The 16,617-nt window shown below is 43.4% G+C and overlaps 1 protein-coding gene across 4 annotated transcripts in view; it reads right to left on the bottom strand.

Annotated features, from left to right (window-relative positions):
- usp6nl (USP6 N-terminal like) overlaps positions 1–16,617 on the bottom strand; it is a 65,040-nt gene that overhangs the window by 29,465 nt on the left and 18,958 nt on the right. Inside the window, exon 1 of one of the 4 annotated variants that reach the window (XM_086201727.1) lies at positions 10,339–11,090. The exons of 2 other annotated variants lie outside the window; for them this stretch is intronic. In XM_086201727.1, coding sequence (XP_086057853.1) covers positions 10,339–10,408 — 70 coding nt within the window. In that variant the 5' untranslated portion in view covers positions 10,409–11,090. Of the gene's footprint in view, positions 1–1,399; positions 1,772–10,338; positions 11,091–16,617 lie in introns of those variants that run through there. One more of the 4 variants, XM_086201728.1, reaches the window with a different exon arrangement.

Below are 16,617 nucleotides of genomic sequence, written 5' to 3'. Positions count from 1 at the left end.
CTTTAAAAAAAACAACAACAACAACCCTGATTGTACTGCAGCGGGGTCTGCGAGCCGGCTCAGGAGTAGAACCTCCAGGGATCTGCAGGTGGTTCCTGCTGCCCTGGTGCAGCAGCGCAGCAAAACCGTAGGTCCAAGTGGCAGCGCGGTCAGCCTCCTGCTGCTCCGACCTCCGTTGGAGAGCAACAGTGAAGCCTGATTGGGGCAAACCTGCTGGTGCGCAGCTGTGTTTCACCGCAGCGATGGCGCCCTTTCATTAGGGCTGCAACTAGCAAATATTATCATTATCAACTCACCCTCCGGTTCTGTTCAGGATCAATTGAGAATAGTTTTTGTTGATTAAAGTGAAGTGTTCAAAATTATATCTATCCAACAGTGCAAAGATTTCATTTTCTCTAACAAGTGAAAGAAAAAGCATCATATTCTGTTATTTAAAAGTCTGGAAGCAACAAATGTTTGACATTTCTGCTTGAAAAGACAGACGATTTCTAAGCTCGACCTATAACCAGTGTTCCAATGACAAAGGATGATGGTGAAGTGATGGCTGGACATTTAACAACAAACATCGTTGGGACCAGTACAGAAGAATTGCATATGAACGTTTACTATTCAAGAATTGACATTGTAAACCCACTGACCCTTCCTGAGACAAGTTGCCCCCAGACCTCGTCTAGTTTTAGTCTCAGCCTGTCAGTTTTAGTGGTGTTGAGGCTTAACGTCAGACTGATGCTATGTTTAGAATGCTAGCATGGAGTAAAAATATTCACTGTGCCGTCATGCTGACAAGACAATGCTTTTCTGTACACAAACATACACACACACACACACACACACACACACACACACACACACACAAGCAGGTGATGTCACCCATGTAGCTACAAACAACTGCATCACAGTTCTCTATTTTCTGCCTGCTGATGTTCGAGTATAACTTTCGAGGCTGAGAAAAGCTCATGAGTGGATTTTGGCAGTTGTTGCACTGAAAAGAAAGCTGATTAATATGCACAAGTTTGTCTTAATTAAAATAAAATAAACTGAACACAATGCAGATTAAAGCATGACATTTACAACCTTGCATTACTTCATGATCTACCGCCAAATATTCTCCATATTTAGGATAAGGCTTGTGAAGAAACTCCCACCGAACAGCCCTCAGACAGCTGTTGAGAATCAGCATGTAATCATGTCAACATTACTGTGTGACGATACTTGATTTAATTCTATTATAGAAGTTCTATTAAACACAATTCCATAACGTTTTCACAAATGAACAAAAATCATACTGGGAACTTGCAGAAATGTTTTTAAGTATAAATAAAAACTGTGTTATCATCATCATCATCTCAGAAATTGTCGCCACTGAACAAAAAACAAGCATCAACTTCTGATCTTTCACCTCTTTTCCAGCGGTCCAGAGGATCCTCTGAGCCAGCCAGCACCTTAGTCCGCATCAGTTCAAGCAGGTCCGACACACCAAAAACCTGAACTTGCTCATGCCGTCACAGCTGACTGCTGCACGCCGCCACAAAGAGGGGAACCATGAGGCAAAGACAAGTGAGACCAGTGATGCTGCTGCTGCTGTCACAATACCACTGATTGTCCGTGAAGCTGGAAGCCAGACAGGAGAAAGACTTCAGGAGCGAGTCAGTCCCACTCGTAACATTCCCCTCCCAAACACAACAACAGGCCCCATTCAGCACATCAGAGAGAGCCAGAGGACGGGCGGAGAGGGAATCCGACGTTTCCAGCCAATGCTTTTCAAAATGTCACCAAAAAGAAAATCTAACTGTGGGTCAAGATCTTTTTTTTTCTCCTTCATATCACCCAAAACCAGAGAGGCTACCCCTGCATGCTAATACTCAACATGGTTCCCTAAGCAGCAACTTGAAAACAATTTAATTTGAATATGGATGTTCTGAGATGACAGTTGGATGATAAATAGCTTCCATTAAAACTGAATCATGAGATGGATGTGATGTAGCATGAAGGGTCTTGTGATGTGGCGGAGACGGAGGGAGGAGTGATGGGCTGCAACGAGCAGCGGATAAAAAGAAAGACAAAGGAGTTTTCTTGTCATCTGGCCTTTATCGCTTTACTGCATCGGTATACAGGAAATATCTGTGAGGGGAGCGCTGGTAGTTATCGCCTCTGATGCTCCAGGGTCACAGCCAGATGAGGAGAGGGCGGGGTTTATGACTTCACCTCCATTTTCTGAGAGTCAACTTAATCCACATTTTTATGGCTTTTTTGGTGATAGAACTGCCAGCAGAGGTTGAGCTTGACTGCCTTCAAAACGCACCACTTTCCGGTCGTAAAACAAATTTCACACATGACAGTGAGAGATGGCTTCTGAATCCTAATACGCACACTGAAATCACGGAAATAATTCATGTATTTATCAAATATTCACATTTTAATAAACGCAGGCAAAGGACTTTAAACATAAAATGATGTAGTTTGCATAGAGCTAAGCATTCGTAGATATTCAGGCTGCTTCATAACAATAATCCTCACACACTTGGAAAAAATTTAAACATATTGGTTCGAGATAAGTTTTATTTAATTCTCTCCACTTATATTTTGGCTCTTGACTCAACAACTACACTCGCCTTTCTATTTCCAGTCTTGTGTTCGTATACGAGATGGAAACAGGCAGTTTGGCAAGTGGGCGTCCGAACTGGCACTGAGTGGCAAAAGAAGAAAACAACAACGACAACGGCAACACACAAGACAGACCAAAATAAAAATGAAGCAGCAGCACTGTTTTGCTAGCCTCTTCATGGATACAAGACAGACCAAGCTAGCTTGGAGCACACGTGTCAAATGTAGTCTACATCCACATGACACAGAAATGTGTGTGTCAATGAGTTTCATGTCAGATAACTGCGACTCACTCTGTTCCTGTTGCATCATGGAACAATAACAACCAGCGATGTTAGCTCGGGGGTGCTAGCGTTAGCTGTTGCAGCAGGAAACATAGCTCCAACATTCTATGGCAGCCGCGTGAGGCTGAAGAGTCTCCCCCAGTACTTGTAGCACTATCATGTTACCACAACACCCTGACTTGACTCACAATGACTAACAAAAGTCTGATGACACAATGAGTGAATCAGTTGCATCAGGTCTCCAATAGCAGTTGTCTCCACTTGCTTCAAAGGAAAATCGGACTGAAGGACGGATTTTATGGGTCCAAATGTTAGGAAACATTTTATATTTACTCTCAACACAGCATGATGTGCAGGACTGATACAGATTCTCACATGAATCAATATCACATGTGCAGCAGCATGGAAGATAATGAGACAGAGCAATACGGTTCAAAGAGACTAAATGTAAAGATGAGAGGCACAGTTTGTACCTGGAGGATGGAATCATCCATCTACTAAAAATAACTGCTCGCTCTTTTACTTTGTCTTCATGAAAACCAATTTAGCTGCATTTCCTGTATGAAAGATTCTACATATCAGCAGCAGAGAACTGGTCGATGGATGAAGCTCTGCAACTCTGACGTTGACAGAAAGTGAATAAAAGTCACTTCCTTGTTGGTCACTAGTTCCCCCCCGGTTGAGGTTAAAGTCTGAAATTATTTCCTTGTTTCTTTACGATGGAGAACAATGTACAGAACTTGGCATCACATTGTCAGCACTGACTGACACGTGTACTGCGTGAGGCAACTTCTACTTTTGGATATTTACAAATTCACACTGTTGAACACTGCATTGAACCGTAGACTTCCTAAAATCAGGGCATGAGCATAAAAATGGCAAAAAAAAGCACGCCTCACAGCCTGTTTTACTATTCTGAATTTGTTATATTATCATTTCTACACCCGAATTAGTGTGTACGCTTTTAAATGCAGACAAACCTGCTAAGAAAGGTGACTGACAACTTTCCGATGGTCGGGACAAGTTTGCCTTTCTGTTTTGAATGGTGAACATTTTGTATCGTATCAAAATGCAGTGATTCTTCTAGGCGTTGGACAAACAGGCTACCTACTACGCCTGGGTTTGCAATGTGCGCAGTCCAATGTAGTGAATACTGCACAGACTTCAGTGCAGAAAACATACATTATACAAACTCATGGCCAAGCACAGCCAGTGAATACCAAGTGAGATTGTTACTTTTTAAGTCTGCAATGAGTAACAGATTTCTTGAAAGTACAGCAAGCTTTCACCAAGTGGAAAACACACAGGCACGCCACCATCACCACGACTCTGATGAAGTCAAAAAGAATTTGCAGCCCATCGACCTAACAATCTCTCCGACGCGGCTGTTATTGCCACGTCCCCCAGAAACTGGTGCCAACATCATGGCCGTCACCAGTTTGTCATTAACAAGACGGGACAAGTCGGGGCGGGTGGCAACACGAGACAACAGAGCGCATTAGCAGCCTCTCACAGCACAGACAGAGATCAGACCTAATGGCTTGAACACAGACAGACCAGAGCTCAAGCTGATGATGGTGTTAAAAGATAATAGTACTTTTTGGTTTTTGCCAGGATATTTTAATGAGTTTCTGGTTTGTGGGTAGAACAACTTTTGTGTTTGAAGTTTACATTTGACACATTTGATCTGGATGGTTTGCTTGCCGACTTCTTGTTTCATCTATACTGCACGAACTTTGAAACGCTATTTCTTTTTAATATAGTTTTTTTTTTCTTTTTATTATTGGTTTCTGTGGACACCAGGGAACCTCGCAACCCATTTGTAGAAGATAATGAAGTTTCAAGGAAAAAAAAAAAGAAAAGGCTTTCTCGTGAAACCCAAAAGTCAAAATAAAGTTTTTCCTCACTTTTTTTTTGTTCTTAGAATTCTATTAATGTTCTATTAATTATTGTAATATTTCCACATAAATAAGCATCTCTTGCATTCAAGGGCTGGTCAAACTAGATGTCACAGTGCTCATTCAGCCCATTGTGTTGGGGTAAATCTCTTCACCTTCGAACATATACGGGCTTTTTGGTGATACTGTTGGGTGAATGTTCACTGCGCACCAGAGAGGCTCCCATAGCCGAGCTGGCTACTTCCAGTTAGCCCCCTGCTAATGTAAATAAGGATCAAACGTCTAATTGTGAGGCTCTCCTTGTTTTTCCAAAAATTAAAGCAAACGCATCAGATTCTGATCAATGATACTAGTTCCTCGGGGTTTGGTGACTCTTAAATAAATCTATTCACCATTTTACAGCCACAACCGTAAAAACAGAGGAGCGACAGGACTTGCTTGTAATACCTCTCACTGCCACAAGGTGGAGACACAAGTGCTGTAGTATTCACCTTGCGACGCACTCGGACTCACAAGATAACCCGAGAATCCATCTCGGCAGCCTTCAACATTATGTGATGGTGTCCTCACCAGAAGTGGTTCGGCCAATCAGAGAAGAACAACAATGGCTGCTCCTGAAGATGTTAGCACGCACGCTTCGAAGTCATCAGAACTGGCGAGTGTTTCTTCCTTGAAATAAAGTGCAAAGAACGCAGACCGAAGGCTTTTCTCCATGGAAACCAATTTTCACTCTTCTACATCATTTCATGGCTCTGATTGGTTGACCCGTGATGGACAGCTGGTTCCTCCAATCACCTGCTGTGTATTTCCGGAAAGTGTTGGCCATTTTCCAAATGGTTTCTACGAAGGACTTTCTTGTAGTTCTACGTACTGTAACAAACCATCTGACATGAGTTAAGGGTTTTTGTACTATTCTAGCTTTAAGAAAATGTAACAATAATAAGTCATATGAATCAGCTTTTAGGCGGATTGTATTTAATGATATATGATTAAAGCGCATGACTCAAGTTATTCAGTTCATACCGTCCCAGTTTTTCTGCTAAAAGGATAGTGTCAGTCAAAACAAACGACCTTAATAACAGTTATTGTACAGCGTATGGCAGAGTATCTACAGCGTGACGTCCCGTGTTGGTGAGTTTACACACTGTCCTCCATTGCAGGTATTTTTTAAGGGTTTTGATGACGGTATATTATAGAGAGCAGTTGTTGTTGTTTTTTTTTTATTCCAAATAGGTAAGAGCAACATGACGTCTTTGCAACCCTTTTCTTAGCGGTGTGTTGAACGTCCATCATAACTAATCACACGTTCAACACAGCAGCGTAAACCCAGTAATGATGTTTGATGGGCTACAGAGAGCCATTTGATACATTATTTAATATGTGGAGCAGCAAGCAGGGATCAATAAATTTCTGGTGAATCTGACAAGATGAGCAAAAGAAAAATATAAAGCCACTGGAGGGAAAAAGTGTACGCCATGAAGGCCGACGAAGTGTACCGTGGTTGTGCCCTTTAGGGAGGACAGACAGGCAATTAGCTCGTCTGCTACAATGTGGATGTCAGCAGGCAGCTTTAGCTCGACACCCACTGGGACTGGACTGTCTGTCTGGCTGTCCTTAACAAACCAGCACGCCGTTTTCCGTTGAAGCGCCTTTCCCTGCAGAAATAGAAATCCAGACGACCCAACACCCACATAATGCCTACAGATGGTTCACAGGTGGTGTGCAAAACACAAGAAATGCCCTTGTTAGATGCTTCTGGTGCCGTAATTGAACAGTGAACTTTTTAATGTTGCAGGAGAAAGAGATAAAGACGGCTGCTGGATAACACAGCGAGATATTGAGGTGAAGATGGTGCTGGGCAGGAGAAGCCTGTTTGGCAGCAGACTTGTCAGACTTGTTATAAATCCAAAGCTCTCTGCTCCTCCTCTCCTCTTTAGAGTTTCTAGGTAGAGAAATGCAGCTGCAGAGGAAAGCTCTTGTCGTACCAGCAGCTGATCCACAACAACCTGGTATTTACTGACCAGATAAGGCACCTTAAGTGGACCCTATCAGCAATTTAACAGTAACTCCATTCAAGAAACCCATTAACTCTGACACAAGGGAACTGGACTTTGCTCACTTATTCCAGATTTCACAACTTGTTCCTGCACCACTACCTAGACCCAGTGTTCTTACATGAAGTGTAGAGAATATTCAAACTTCCCTGCTCTGTAATAAATGCCTAAGAATTAAGGCAATAATTTTTCTCATCGCCTTATCTCTTCATAACACAGGGACATATTCCTAAATTTCAATATCTATGCATTCAGGCTGTGGCTCTATTTATGGCAAGGAGGGTTAAGGGTTGAGAACACCGTTGTTAGTTAGATAAATCCCTCGCTGGCTTTGGTCAGGATTGATGGTAATGAAGAGCATTAGGCTAGCATTTAAATAACACACAAACCCTCTTCCTCTCAGAAATCTCAGCCTTTCTCTCTATCTGTCACACAGGGCCACCACATGTGTCACTCGGTCCCAGAGCTACAGGAGAGCAGCATCTGCTAGCACCTGACACCTCGTCATCACACCTCAGCTCAACACCTTCACTGCAGCCAGCCAGTGAATGAGTGTGTGTGTGTGTGTGTCCTGTATCTTTGGGAGGCCATCTCTAAATCTGCTAGCATTGATCCAAGCTGAGACAAGAGCCAAGGTGAATTCCTCTTCAGGGCTGATGGAAAGAGATAAAGATGGCACCCAAATGGAAAGTGCAAATCGTTCCTGTGCAGTCGATAAAGCAGCTGAAATCTCTGCAACACTTTCTTGGTTTAAGTGTTTGTGCCTTCAAAGCGGTTTACACACTACGGCACAATAAGTTTCACACACTTGTCATGAAGTCTTCTACACACTCTTTGGCCAACAGCATCACCGGGAGCAGGGGCTGAAGGGAAAGTGCACTTTGGTAGTGTTAAAGGTTCCATTTGTGGCATTTTAAAAATCAATAAGTCATTCTAAATTTGATTTAGTGTTAGAGGGGTAGTTTCTGTAAACAAACAAGACCAGAGCCGAGAGGAGGGGGGTCCCCCCCGTGCTGTTGCTCTGCTAAAACCTACTTCTGCCAGTGCCCATGTTCACCCTCTCAATTTGTGTTGATTAAAGTCACTTAATGTGACACTTTTAGGTGCTTGATGGAATCTTTTCTCAAATTAAGTGTTAAATTGGCTATATCCCAGTCCTCTTTTCCTAAACTATATAAAGTAGGCGCGGCATAGAAATCTTTAAATAGTATTTACAAGTTGTACACGAGCTACTTTCCCCTTAATTATGCTTTGCAAAATACAGCAAAACCCTGACTCAGATGAGACCAGTGCTGCAGAATAAATCCATCCATCTAATTGATCCAATTTGGCCTACAACAATTTTCAAATACCAGGATGGTGCAATTTTTGTGTCAAAATACCACTTGGAATCAAATATTGTGGCGCTGCAGAGATGTCCTGCCGACATGCGGTGTTAGACTTATGTCTCTGACATAGATCCCTACATACACACCATTCACACTTTAATGGATTTGCCAATGAAAATGAAAGTAATGTTAAAGTAACGTCTCCTCTAATATCTCAATATCACTGAAATAATCACAGTTCAAGTGCGTGGCGAGACCCGGCTGTTATGTAACAGGTTGATTTCTGGCACAAATCAGATGGAAACCCTTGTGTTCCGGCACACTTGAATTTGAGATGCTGACAAAGCTGATCAGACTTCCATGGTGTTGATATTTCAAGCAAATTACTCAAATTTAGGCACACACATGCACATGCACATGCACACACACACACACACACACACACACACACACACACACACACACACACTCATCTGGTAATAAGTCTGCAAATGATTGGGGAAATCATCATAAATGCTCATCAATGTCTTTATTACAAGATATTTTAGGAGAATTGTACGAGCACGCACCAGTTCACCTGCCCGTCAAGGCCTTGCTAAATTTATGCAAATCTCCCCTCTGGAAATCCTGAGGCACCTTTTCTTATTTGGAGATCAGCGAAGCAAGAAGACAACCAGCTCTGGCTTCCTCCTGACTGTAGGGGCAAAAAGCCCGGAAAAACTTTTAGCAACAATAAAAGCAGAGTTTTGTTTGCTCCAGCAGACACACATCAAGGCAACTGCTTACAGGCTGATCCAATCAGGAGACAGAACACGGGGTCGGAGGTCACAGAGTGTTCCATTACCTCGGGCAACATGCTTCATTATTCATTGGACACCAGAGAAATACAGCTGCAGGACACACACACACACGCAGGCACACACACAGCAACAGAACTATAGCAGCAGTGACTCAAGGGGGAATTCCCTCCCATTCAAACAATCGCCACACGACAAGTTTCACCTCCTCCAGAGTGACATTAATCTATAAAATCCTTTTTGACATTGAACTGCCTCTTACATTAACAATAAAAACACCAAACCCGCAGGTACTTTGATTTTCAAAATCCAGTTTCTTAAAAATTGACATCTTATCACCTGTTACAACATCTTCTCACGTCTAAAGCGCAAACGGATGCCCGTGAGGTCACGTGACACTAACAATGGTTACAGTATGATTGGGTTTATGCAAAAACAAACAAAAACACTTTGCGAGGGAAACATAATGGCTTGGTTGTCATGGTTACACCACATAAAGAAAATCCAACCAGCATCCTGTCATTCCTTAAAAAAATTTATCTAATTAACTACATTTTACAATCAATTAATTGCACATATCAATTTTGACTATCACAAGAATTTAAAATATTTCAGTTCAAATAAATTTCCGTAAACGTGTGAATGAATTAGCCGAGGTTGAAATCTTTCTTTAATTTCTGTCAAACGAGATGCAGCCAAGGTGTACTGCTGCCCTCTGCTGGTTCCTCGCAGCTCTCCGTTTAAAAGCTAAATCCAGGTATGAGGGCAAGGGTGCGATTAGCTGCGAACATTTTTCCTGTAATTGATCAATTAATATTTATCAGTTATTTTGGCGACCCTTTTGACGACACACGAGACAACCTGCAAGTGCAGTCAGAAACTCGAACCAGCAGTTTTAATCATGTCACAAGCACGCAAGTCACATCTTTAGTAAAAAAATGTAAAACTGAAAGAGTGCTTGACCCAAGCAAAATGCACGCATTGAGATTATTTTGGCTGAGTTTTTCTTCATTTCAAAAATGTGGAAATGCCCAAAAATCCTTGATTCTCTGGACTGCTTCCTCGTGGAAAGAAGAACAAATTTTGGTCAACGGACCAATAAATGATTGCTCCACCCCTCAGCAAGTTTCATGAAAACTGGCCTGTTCATTTTTACGTAATCCTGCACGAGGGCAACCAGGCGGAGCAGATCGAGCTACGGCACGGATCTATCCCGAAAAACTTGACCCACACTGTGCCCCTCAAACAAAATCAGTCTCTGAGAGAACTTGCTGAAAGACAAACAAACCAACAGGTTCAAACACAACATCAACGAGGTCCTGAAACAATGTCTTGTTACATGCGCAAATATGTGGTACCGCACATGCACACACCTCCAAATCGCGCCACAGCCCTGCGCCTGGATGGTGACACCAGCTCCTTGACGATCTGTAGGACCTGCATGATCACAGCAAGGCGGCGAAGGTATCCACAGGTGCCACAGGGCAGAGGGAGCCCATTCCTGTCCTTTCACCCTCCACGACCTCATCAGGACTCATTCCTGAATCCACATCCTGCAGGAGTCCCAGAAGAGTGGCAGAGAAGATCCGCAGTTGTACTGTCGTTCCAGGATTCCAAGCTTGCCTCTCATCTTTTCTTCCTTACTCCATATTTTAACTTACAAACTGCCCTCAGGTACTCTTTGCCGGTCCCCAAGCGAACACACTATCTGATAAATGCTTCACCTGCTTCAAATTGAGCCTCTGGTCCAAATGCCGATAAATCTCAACTCATCTCCTGGCAGCTGCTGAAAGTAGCGGAGCATGTTTGCTGGCAGTGCCGACTCTCTGCCGACTGAATGTGTTCACCTCGTGTGTGATGTGTCGCTCAGCTGGAGCGCTCTCACACATTTGGCAGTCGGCAGCAGAGAGGCAGAACAGTCTATTTTCTCCTTCTTCTTCTGTGGCTCCAGCAGGCTAAACACCTTGTGGATCAATGCATCACTGATGATGCTTCTCAGACTCTTTTTCTTTCTCTCTCTCCCTTCATCCTCTTCTCCTCTCCGAGTGCTCCAAAGGTTGGTTGTCGCTCGCTCTCGGTCCCCTCTTCACATCCTTTAAATTCAAATTACTGAGTACTTCCAATCACTCACCCACAGCTTCTCCATCCCTCCCTTCCTTTCCCGGCTTTCCTCCCTCCCTCTTTACCCTTCTCATTGTGTCACCTTCTGTCTCGGCCACCCCCCCCACACACACACACGCGCGCACTTTTTCCCCCCTTGTGCACATTTACTACCAAGACCACGATCAGAGATGTATGTAAATGTGCATGTAAGCAGTGATGACTCGTACCCAGCGGCGTGTGTCAGTCTGAGGTGACGCCCTCTCACATTCTCAAAACTGTCTCAGGACGTTGTCAGAGACATTGTCCCAGGCTTCAATCCCTCACTCGCGCTTCTATTGTGATAGAGACTTCTGTAATGGCCTCTCAAGTCAGGAAGAATCACAGCAACACCGTGATTCAGGAGAACTATTTCAAGTCAAACATCCCCATAAGAGAGAATCTGAACCCGTTTCCAGCCGAAATGATCTTGTTTTAGATTCTTGCCAGAATCAAGAGTCATTAGCCCCTGTTACACAGGCTGGTCAGATCAGGAATATTCTAGCACTTTCACTCGTATAAAAGCGCACTAATGAGGAACTGGGAGGACAGAATGTTACCAGATCATTGGATGGAGTAGAACCTTAGAATCAGTGTCTGTCGTCGGTGGAACAGATCGTTCACAGAACAGATGCTGTTGAGTTCACAAGCAGCACTACTGATACAGAATGCTGTATAAATTCACATGCTAGGCTTTCACTGCTCGGTTCTGTGTAAGCGAGCGGCGCATCTTAATGGGGTCATTTAAAAGCCAATGTTGCCCCCCCCCCCCCCCCCCAAAAAATGTTTGTTTCTCGATGCAATGTTCTGCTTTCAGTTACAATTTGAAAAAGTTAATTTCATACAGCCCTTTTGAAGGTGGGAAATTACAGTCCTGTTAAAAATGGAACAGACGTAGTGCGGCGTTTGTTCTGGTCATACAGCTACAGAGGCAAAACGGACACGCTGTGAAAAACAGAGAAACATCAGAAAAGAACATTTGTGTCTTGCAATGTTGAAATTAGTGGCTTAAGTTACGCATCTCGCACACTATGCGTTTCAAACTTTCTGTGTAAACCATCAGAGGTCATACTCAAGAACACCAAATGCGCTCTGTTGCAGCACGCTAGAATGTTGAGGAGAAGGGACACAATGTCATGGCATTTCACCAGCATAGCGTGGTTTGGTGTAAATAGGCAAAGCGTCACAACAGGGTGGGGGCGGGGGGTGGGGTCGTTTCAAGGGGCTAGTGATTAACAGGTTGATGTAAATCCATCCAACGACTAAAACCTTTGGAGTATTGTTCTTTCATTTGCTGATTTTCCAGTTCCGGTTTATTTGGGGAGAATGCCTAAAAAATAAAATTAACGGATGGAAAAAAGGATGAAAAATCTTCATACATAACGCCAAATTTTTACCTGAGCTACAAAATCAAATTTAGAAGCCCAAAAAGAAAATAATAAATTCAACAAATAGTAATAATAAAAACTTTTCATTGTTACCTGCCAGAAAAATAAAAACAAAACATTCAGTCTTTCATACTCCAGTTTCAAACGATCTGTATTATTTCCCAGCAGCCCCGGCGGTGAGTAATATTCTTCTCTTTCTGCATTGGAGCAGAGCGGGAGATGGACCGGCCCCGCAGTGACCTTGAGCTGCGACACCTCATACGCCATCAAGATCCATGAACACACCGTGCCATTAGGGCTCAGTGTCATGTTGAATGCAAACATATGCACACACCTACAATGAGCCCACACGCTGATGCAAACACACACTGCACCTGTTCAAAGACAGTGCAGCATGCAGAGAGCAGCTGCAGCTGTGTGGCGACTCCAGCAGCAGCCATTCACTCTACATGCTTAAAACACACATGCATAAATTCCATCTCCAAACGACACGTGTTTGCAGCCGTTCAAACACAAGTGGAGCGTCCTTGTGATGACACGTGTCTGTATTTGTTAGCATCCTCTGGCTGATACAGGAGCTCCAATTACTGGATAGCTGGACTGACTGTGTAGCGGCTGTTGCTATGCCTCCGACCCACTGTTGCTAGGCTGTGACCCCACTACATGAGGTAAGAGTGTGGCCTTTTAGCAACCTAACTGTGAGCACCTGACAGTGACTACTGTCATTCTGTGGCCCATCAAGTCGGTCTCACCGCAACAGAAACAACAGACCATATCTGACTGATTGCGTTACATGTCAGTCCCCTGTATATGAGCTTGTGGTGCTAAGTAAATCGCTCTAGTTGTTGTAGCATAATAGCACCCCAGGGGGAGGTAGTTTTGAGATCCATCAGGAGGTCAATAGGATTTTTACAGTGAGCTTTGGATTATTGCATAACATCAGCTCAGATTTAGAAAAAAAGACAATCTTGACAAAGGAACAGGTGGTTTTTGTAGCATAAAGGCTTAAGACAGAGGTGCAAAGCTAACAACTGGCTATGGACAAACTACACCACCGCACATCACTTCAGCACTGCCACAACTAATGTCTTCTTCAACCTCGAGTCTCACTCAGTCAACTGTTCGCAACTGACATTTTGAAGGCACAAGCGGAGCAGGTGATACATTCACTGCCTTACTTATACATCTGCTACTGCATCATTATTCCTCACACATATTATTCAGATGTAACCACATATGGAAGTCCACAAGCCTCAGCAATACACTCTTCCTTAAACTTGGCTGTAACTTCTTACGTTAACTGATGTCCACTATGAGGTTTTCGGGATAAGAGAGGAACTTCTTAACTTTTTTCTGGGACCCCTAACAAGAAAGAGTTTTCTCAAGGATCAAAACGTAATCTCGAAGCAAACCTCATACGTTGTGTTTGAGGCGGATTATCAAAGGAGTCCCATATGTGAGGTGAAGTGAGGTGAGAGACACAGAGGGAATAAGAGCCAAGCACAGGCACCTGCAGAGATATGGATTGACCTGCTATCACTGTAGCTGAAACGAGGGGGGGCAGCCGCATATTGATGGAACCCCCGGCCTCCTCCTGACAGCACCCATAGGTTCACTCATACAGGGGCCCTTCTGGCAAATCAATAGACCCTCGGTGAGTTTGCCTTAACAGCCACTTGACAGAGAATAGAGAGATGCCGGCCAAGTCGCTGATACATCGCCTCTTTAATCTACAGGCCTGATAGGAGGACGGCCAAGTGGCAGCCTTCTTGAGTCAAAGTGCCAACCGGGATGCTGTCGATGCTGCGATTGGGTCTTCCGTCATGGATGTTGGGGAAGTGGTCCTTCACCGCAACGGAGGAGGAGGAATGATTCAAAACAATCAAGTATCGGCTTTCGGCTTGGGAAAAAAAGAAAATCCCATCAAGTTGTACAAGTCTTCCACATTCAGCAGCTCGCCCATCCATTGTCGAGGGTCATGGGGGGGCCAGAGCCTGTCCCCCACTGTGTACACCCTGGACAGGTCACCAGTCTATCACGGGGTCACCATGTCGTGACAGACTGTATTTCACACTCACACCTATAAGTAATTTAGAGTCTCAAATTGACCTACTTTGGGTATTTCTGGTGTGTGTGGGGAAGCTGGAACACATGCAAGTCCATACAGAAAAGCTCCAGCCAGCTATCAGATTCTAACCTACAACCTCCCTGCTGACGGATGACGATGCTAAACACTGCCCCAACTGTATAATTGGTGTTGAGCCCATGAGCAGCCAAGTATATTTGCCTCCCCCAAGGTCATGTTTTCGATTGCTTTTGTTTGCGCTGCAGGATGATGCAAAAAAAAGAAAAAGAAAAAAAAAGAGGCAGATTTTTGCGTAGTGCCTCCAGTTAAAACATGAATGAATAAACACCTTTGCAGCCTGTCAGGAAGGACTGTGGAAACCTTCTCAGACAAACGACAGACGTAACTTCTTCGCCATCTTTCTGGTTCTGTGTCTGGTCTTCTTCATTGCCAGAAAGTGGCAATTCCAATTTTTCACAGCGCTCCTCTTCATAACGGACCCTATCTGCTTCCCACTCTATCGCTGAAAGGGTTTGTCTCAGGTCAGCGGCCACTCGCAAACGGACTTGCACACAAACAAATCAAACGGACAGAGGAGTTAACTCACACTCCTCTGTTGTCCTAATAGCAGCATTCTTTTAGAGGGATGATTGAATTTTGCTGGGCGATGATTGTTCGGCACATTGATTAATGCTGCCTGCTGCGCTTCAGTGCGTCCGGGCACTCAGAGCCCCGCTGCTGAATGACAATGAGACGCCAAGCACAGGGACAATATGAACACCAACAACTGGCCACATTACAGCAGGTGCAAATCAGCTAGTAATTTAGCTCACTGGTACATTTCTGTGCAAAGTGCCATTACAGACAGCGAGTAAAGAGGCCAATACTGGCCTCAGAACTGGAGATGAAATACTGTACGAAGGGTTTTTTTTTAACAGAAAGACGAGTTCTTAGGACTACCAGGATTTTCATCTGGCACCACCACCAGGTCACAGCATGCAATTGTCCAACCGTTAAACTCCACATTGTTCAGACAGACGCAAGTGAATAAGAATACAAATATATATTTATTTACCTATCAATATTCTTTACTGTTCTGTTCTGTAAAAAAAAAAAAAGAAAAAAGTGAACAAACAGTAGTAAACGTCAGAGAACATGTACTCTGGTACTGATATATCTGTCATCGGCACACATTACTGGCCTAAGTGTAACAAGGGTTGGGCTCAACTATACAATCCTACAATTTTAATCCTTACAATCTAGTTTTCAAAACACTTTAGCAGACCTTAAAATGGTCCTAAAATATAAAATATTGAAACACAACAATAATTAGGGAAAGGCAACACAGAAACCAAAATGATAAAAGCCATCAAACAGCATAAATACTAGAATCTGATGGAATCAGGGAAGGCAGAGTGATAAAACTAGGTCTTGCGCTACAGATTTAAAAGAAGCCACTGACTCAGGCTTCCTTATTTCCTCCGGCCGGGTGTTAGAGAACCTCAAGGCTCTAATTTCGTTTTAACTCGAGTGTCTGGAACAGACAGAAGGGCCCTGCCCGAGGACCCCAAAGTGCAAGCAAGGATGTACAGAGATGAGAGCTGTGAGATTTACTGAAGACTTGGATAACTTAGTGCCTTGAAAGTAATTAAAAGAACCTTAGAATCAATTCTGAAACTTCCTGGAAGCCTGTGTTAAGAGGATAAAATAGGTGGAAACAGTGGTGGCTGTTATGAAGGCAAAAAAAACATTGCATCCATCAAACACTTAAAAAAAAAAACCTCAGCATACTGACATCTGGGGGCTCCATCAGCAACGTACAACTGTGCGTCGTCAGCATCTACGTACGAAAACACACTGTCTATGAATAATAAAGTAAATAAAAACAAAATAATCATGAAATCTACACCTGCATGAAAAACTTAACATGCTAACAAGTGTTCGTGGAAAATATTGGAAGAGTGACCACTTCCATGTCCGAGCAAGTATGCCATTCAATCGAAGTACAGAAAAAAAATAGTGATTATATCTGCTTAAATGTTTTACAGTTAACTTGGTAA

This window comes from Aulostomus chinensis, chromosome 4 (assembly GCF_037954235.1).
Source record: "Aulostomus chinensis isolate RoL2024-O1b breed Wild chromosome 4, RoL_Achi_v1.0, whole genome shotgun sequence".
NCBI classification, from domain to species: Eukaryota; Metazoa; Chordata; class Actinopteri; order Syngnathiformes; family Aulostomidae; genus Aulostomus; species Aulostomus chinensis.
This window is presented reverse-complemented; position numbering and strand designations above follow the sequence as displayed.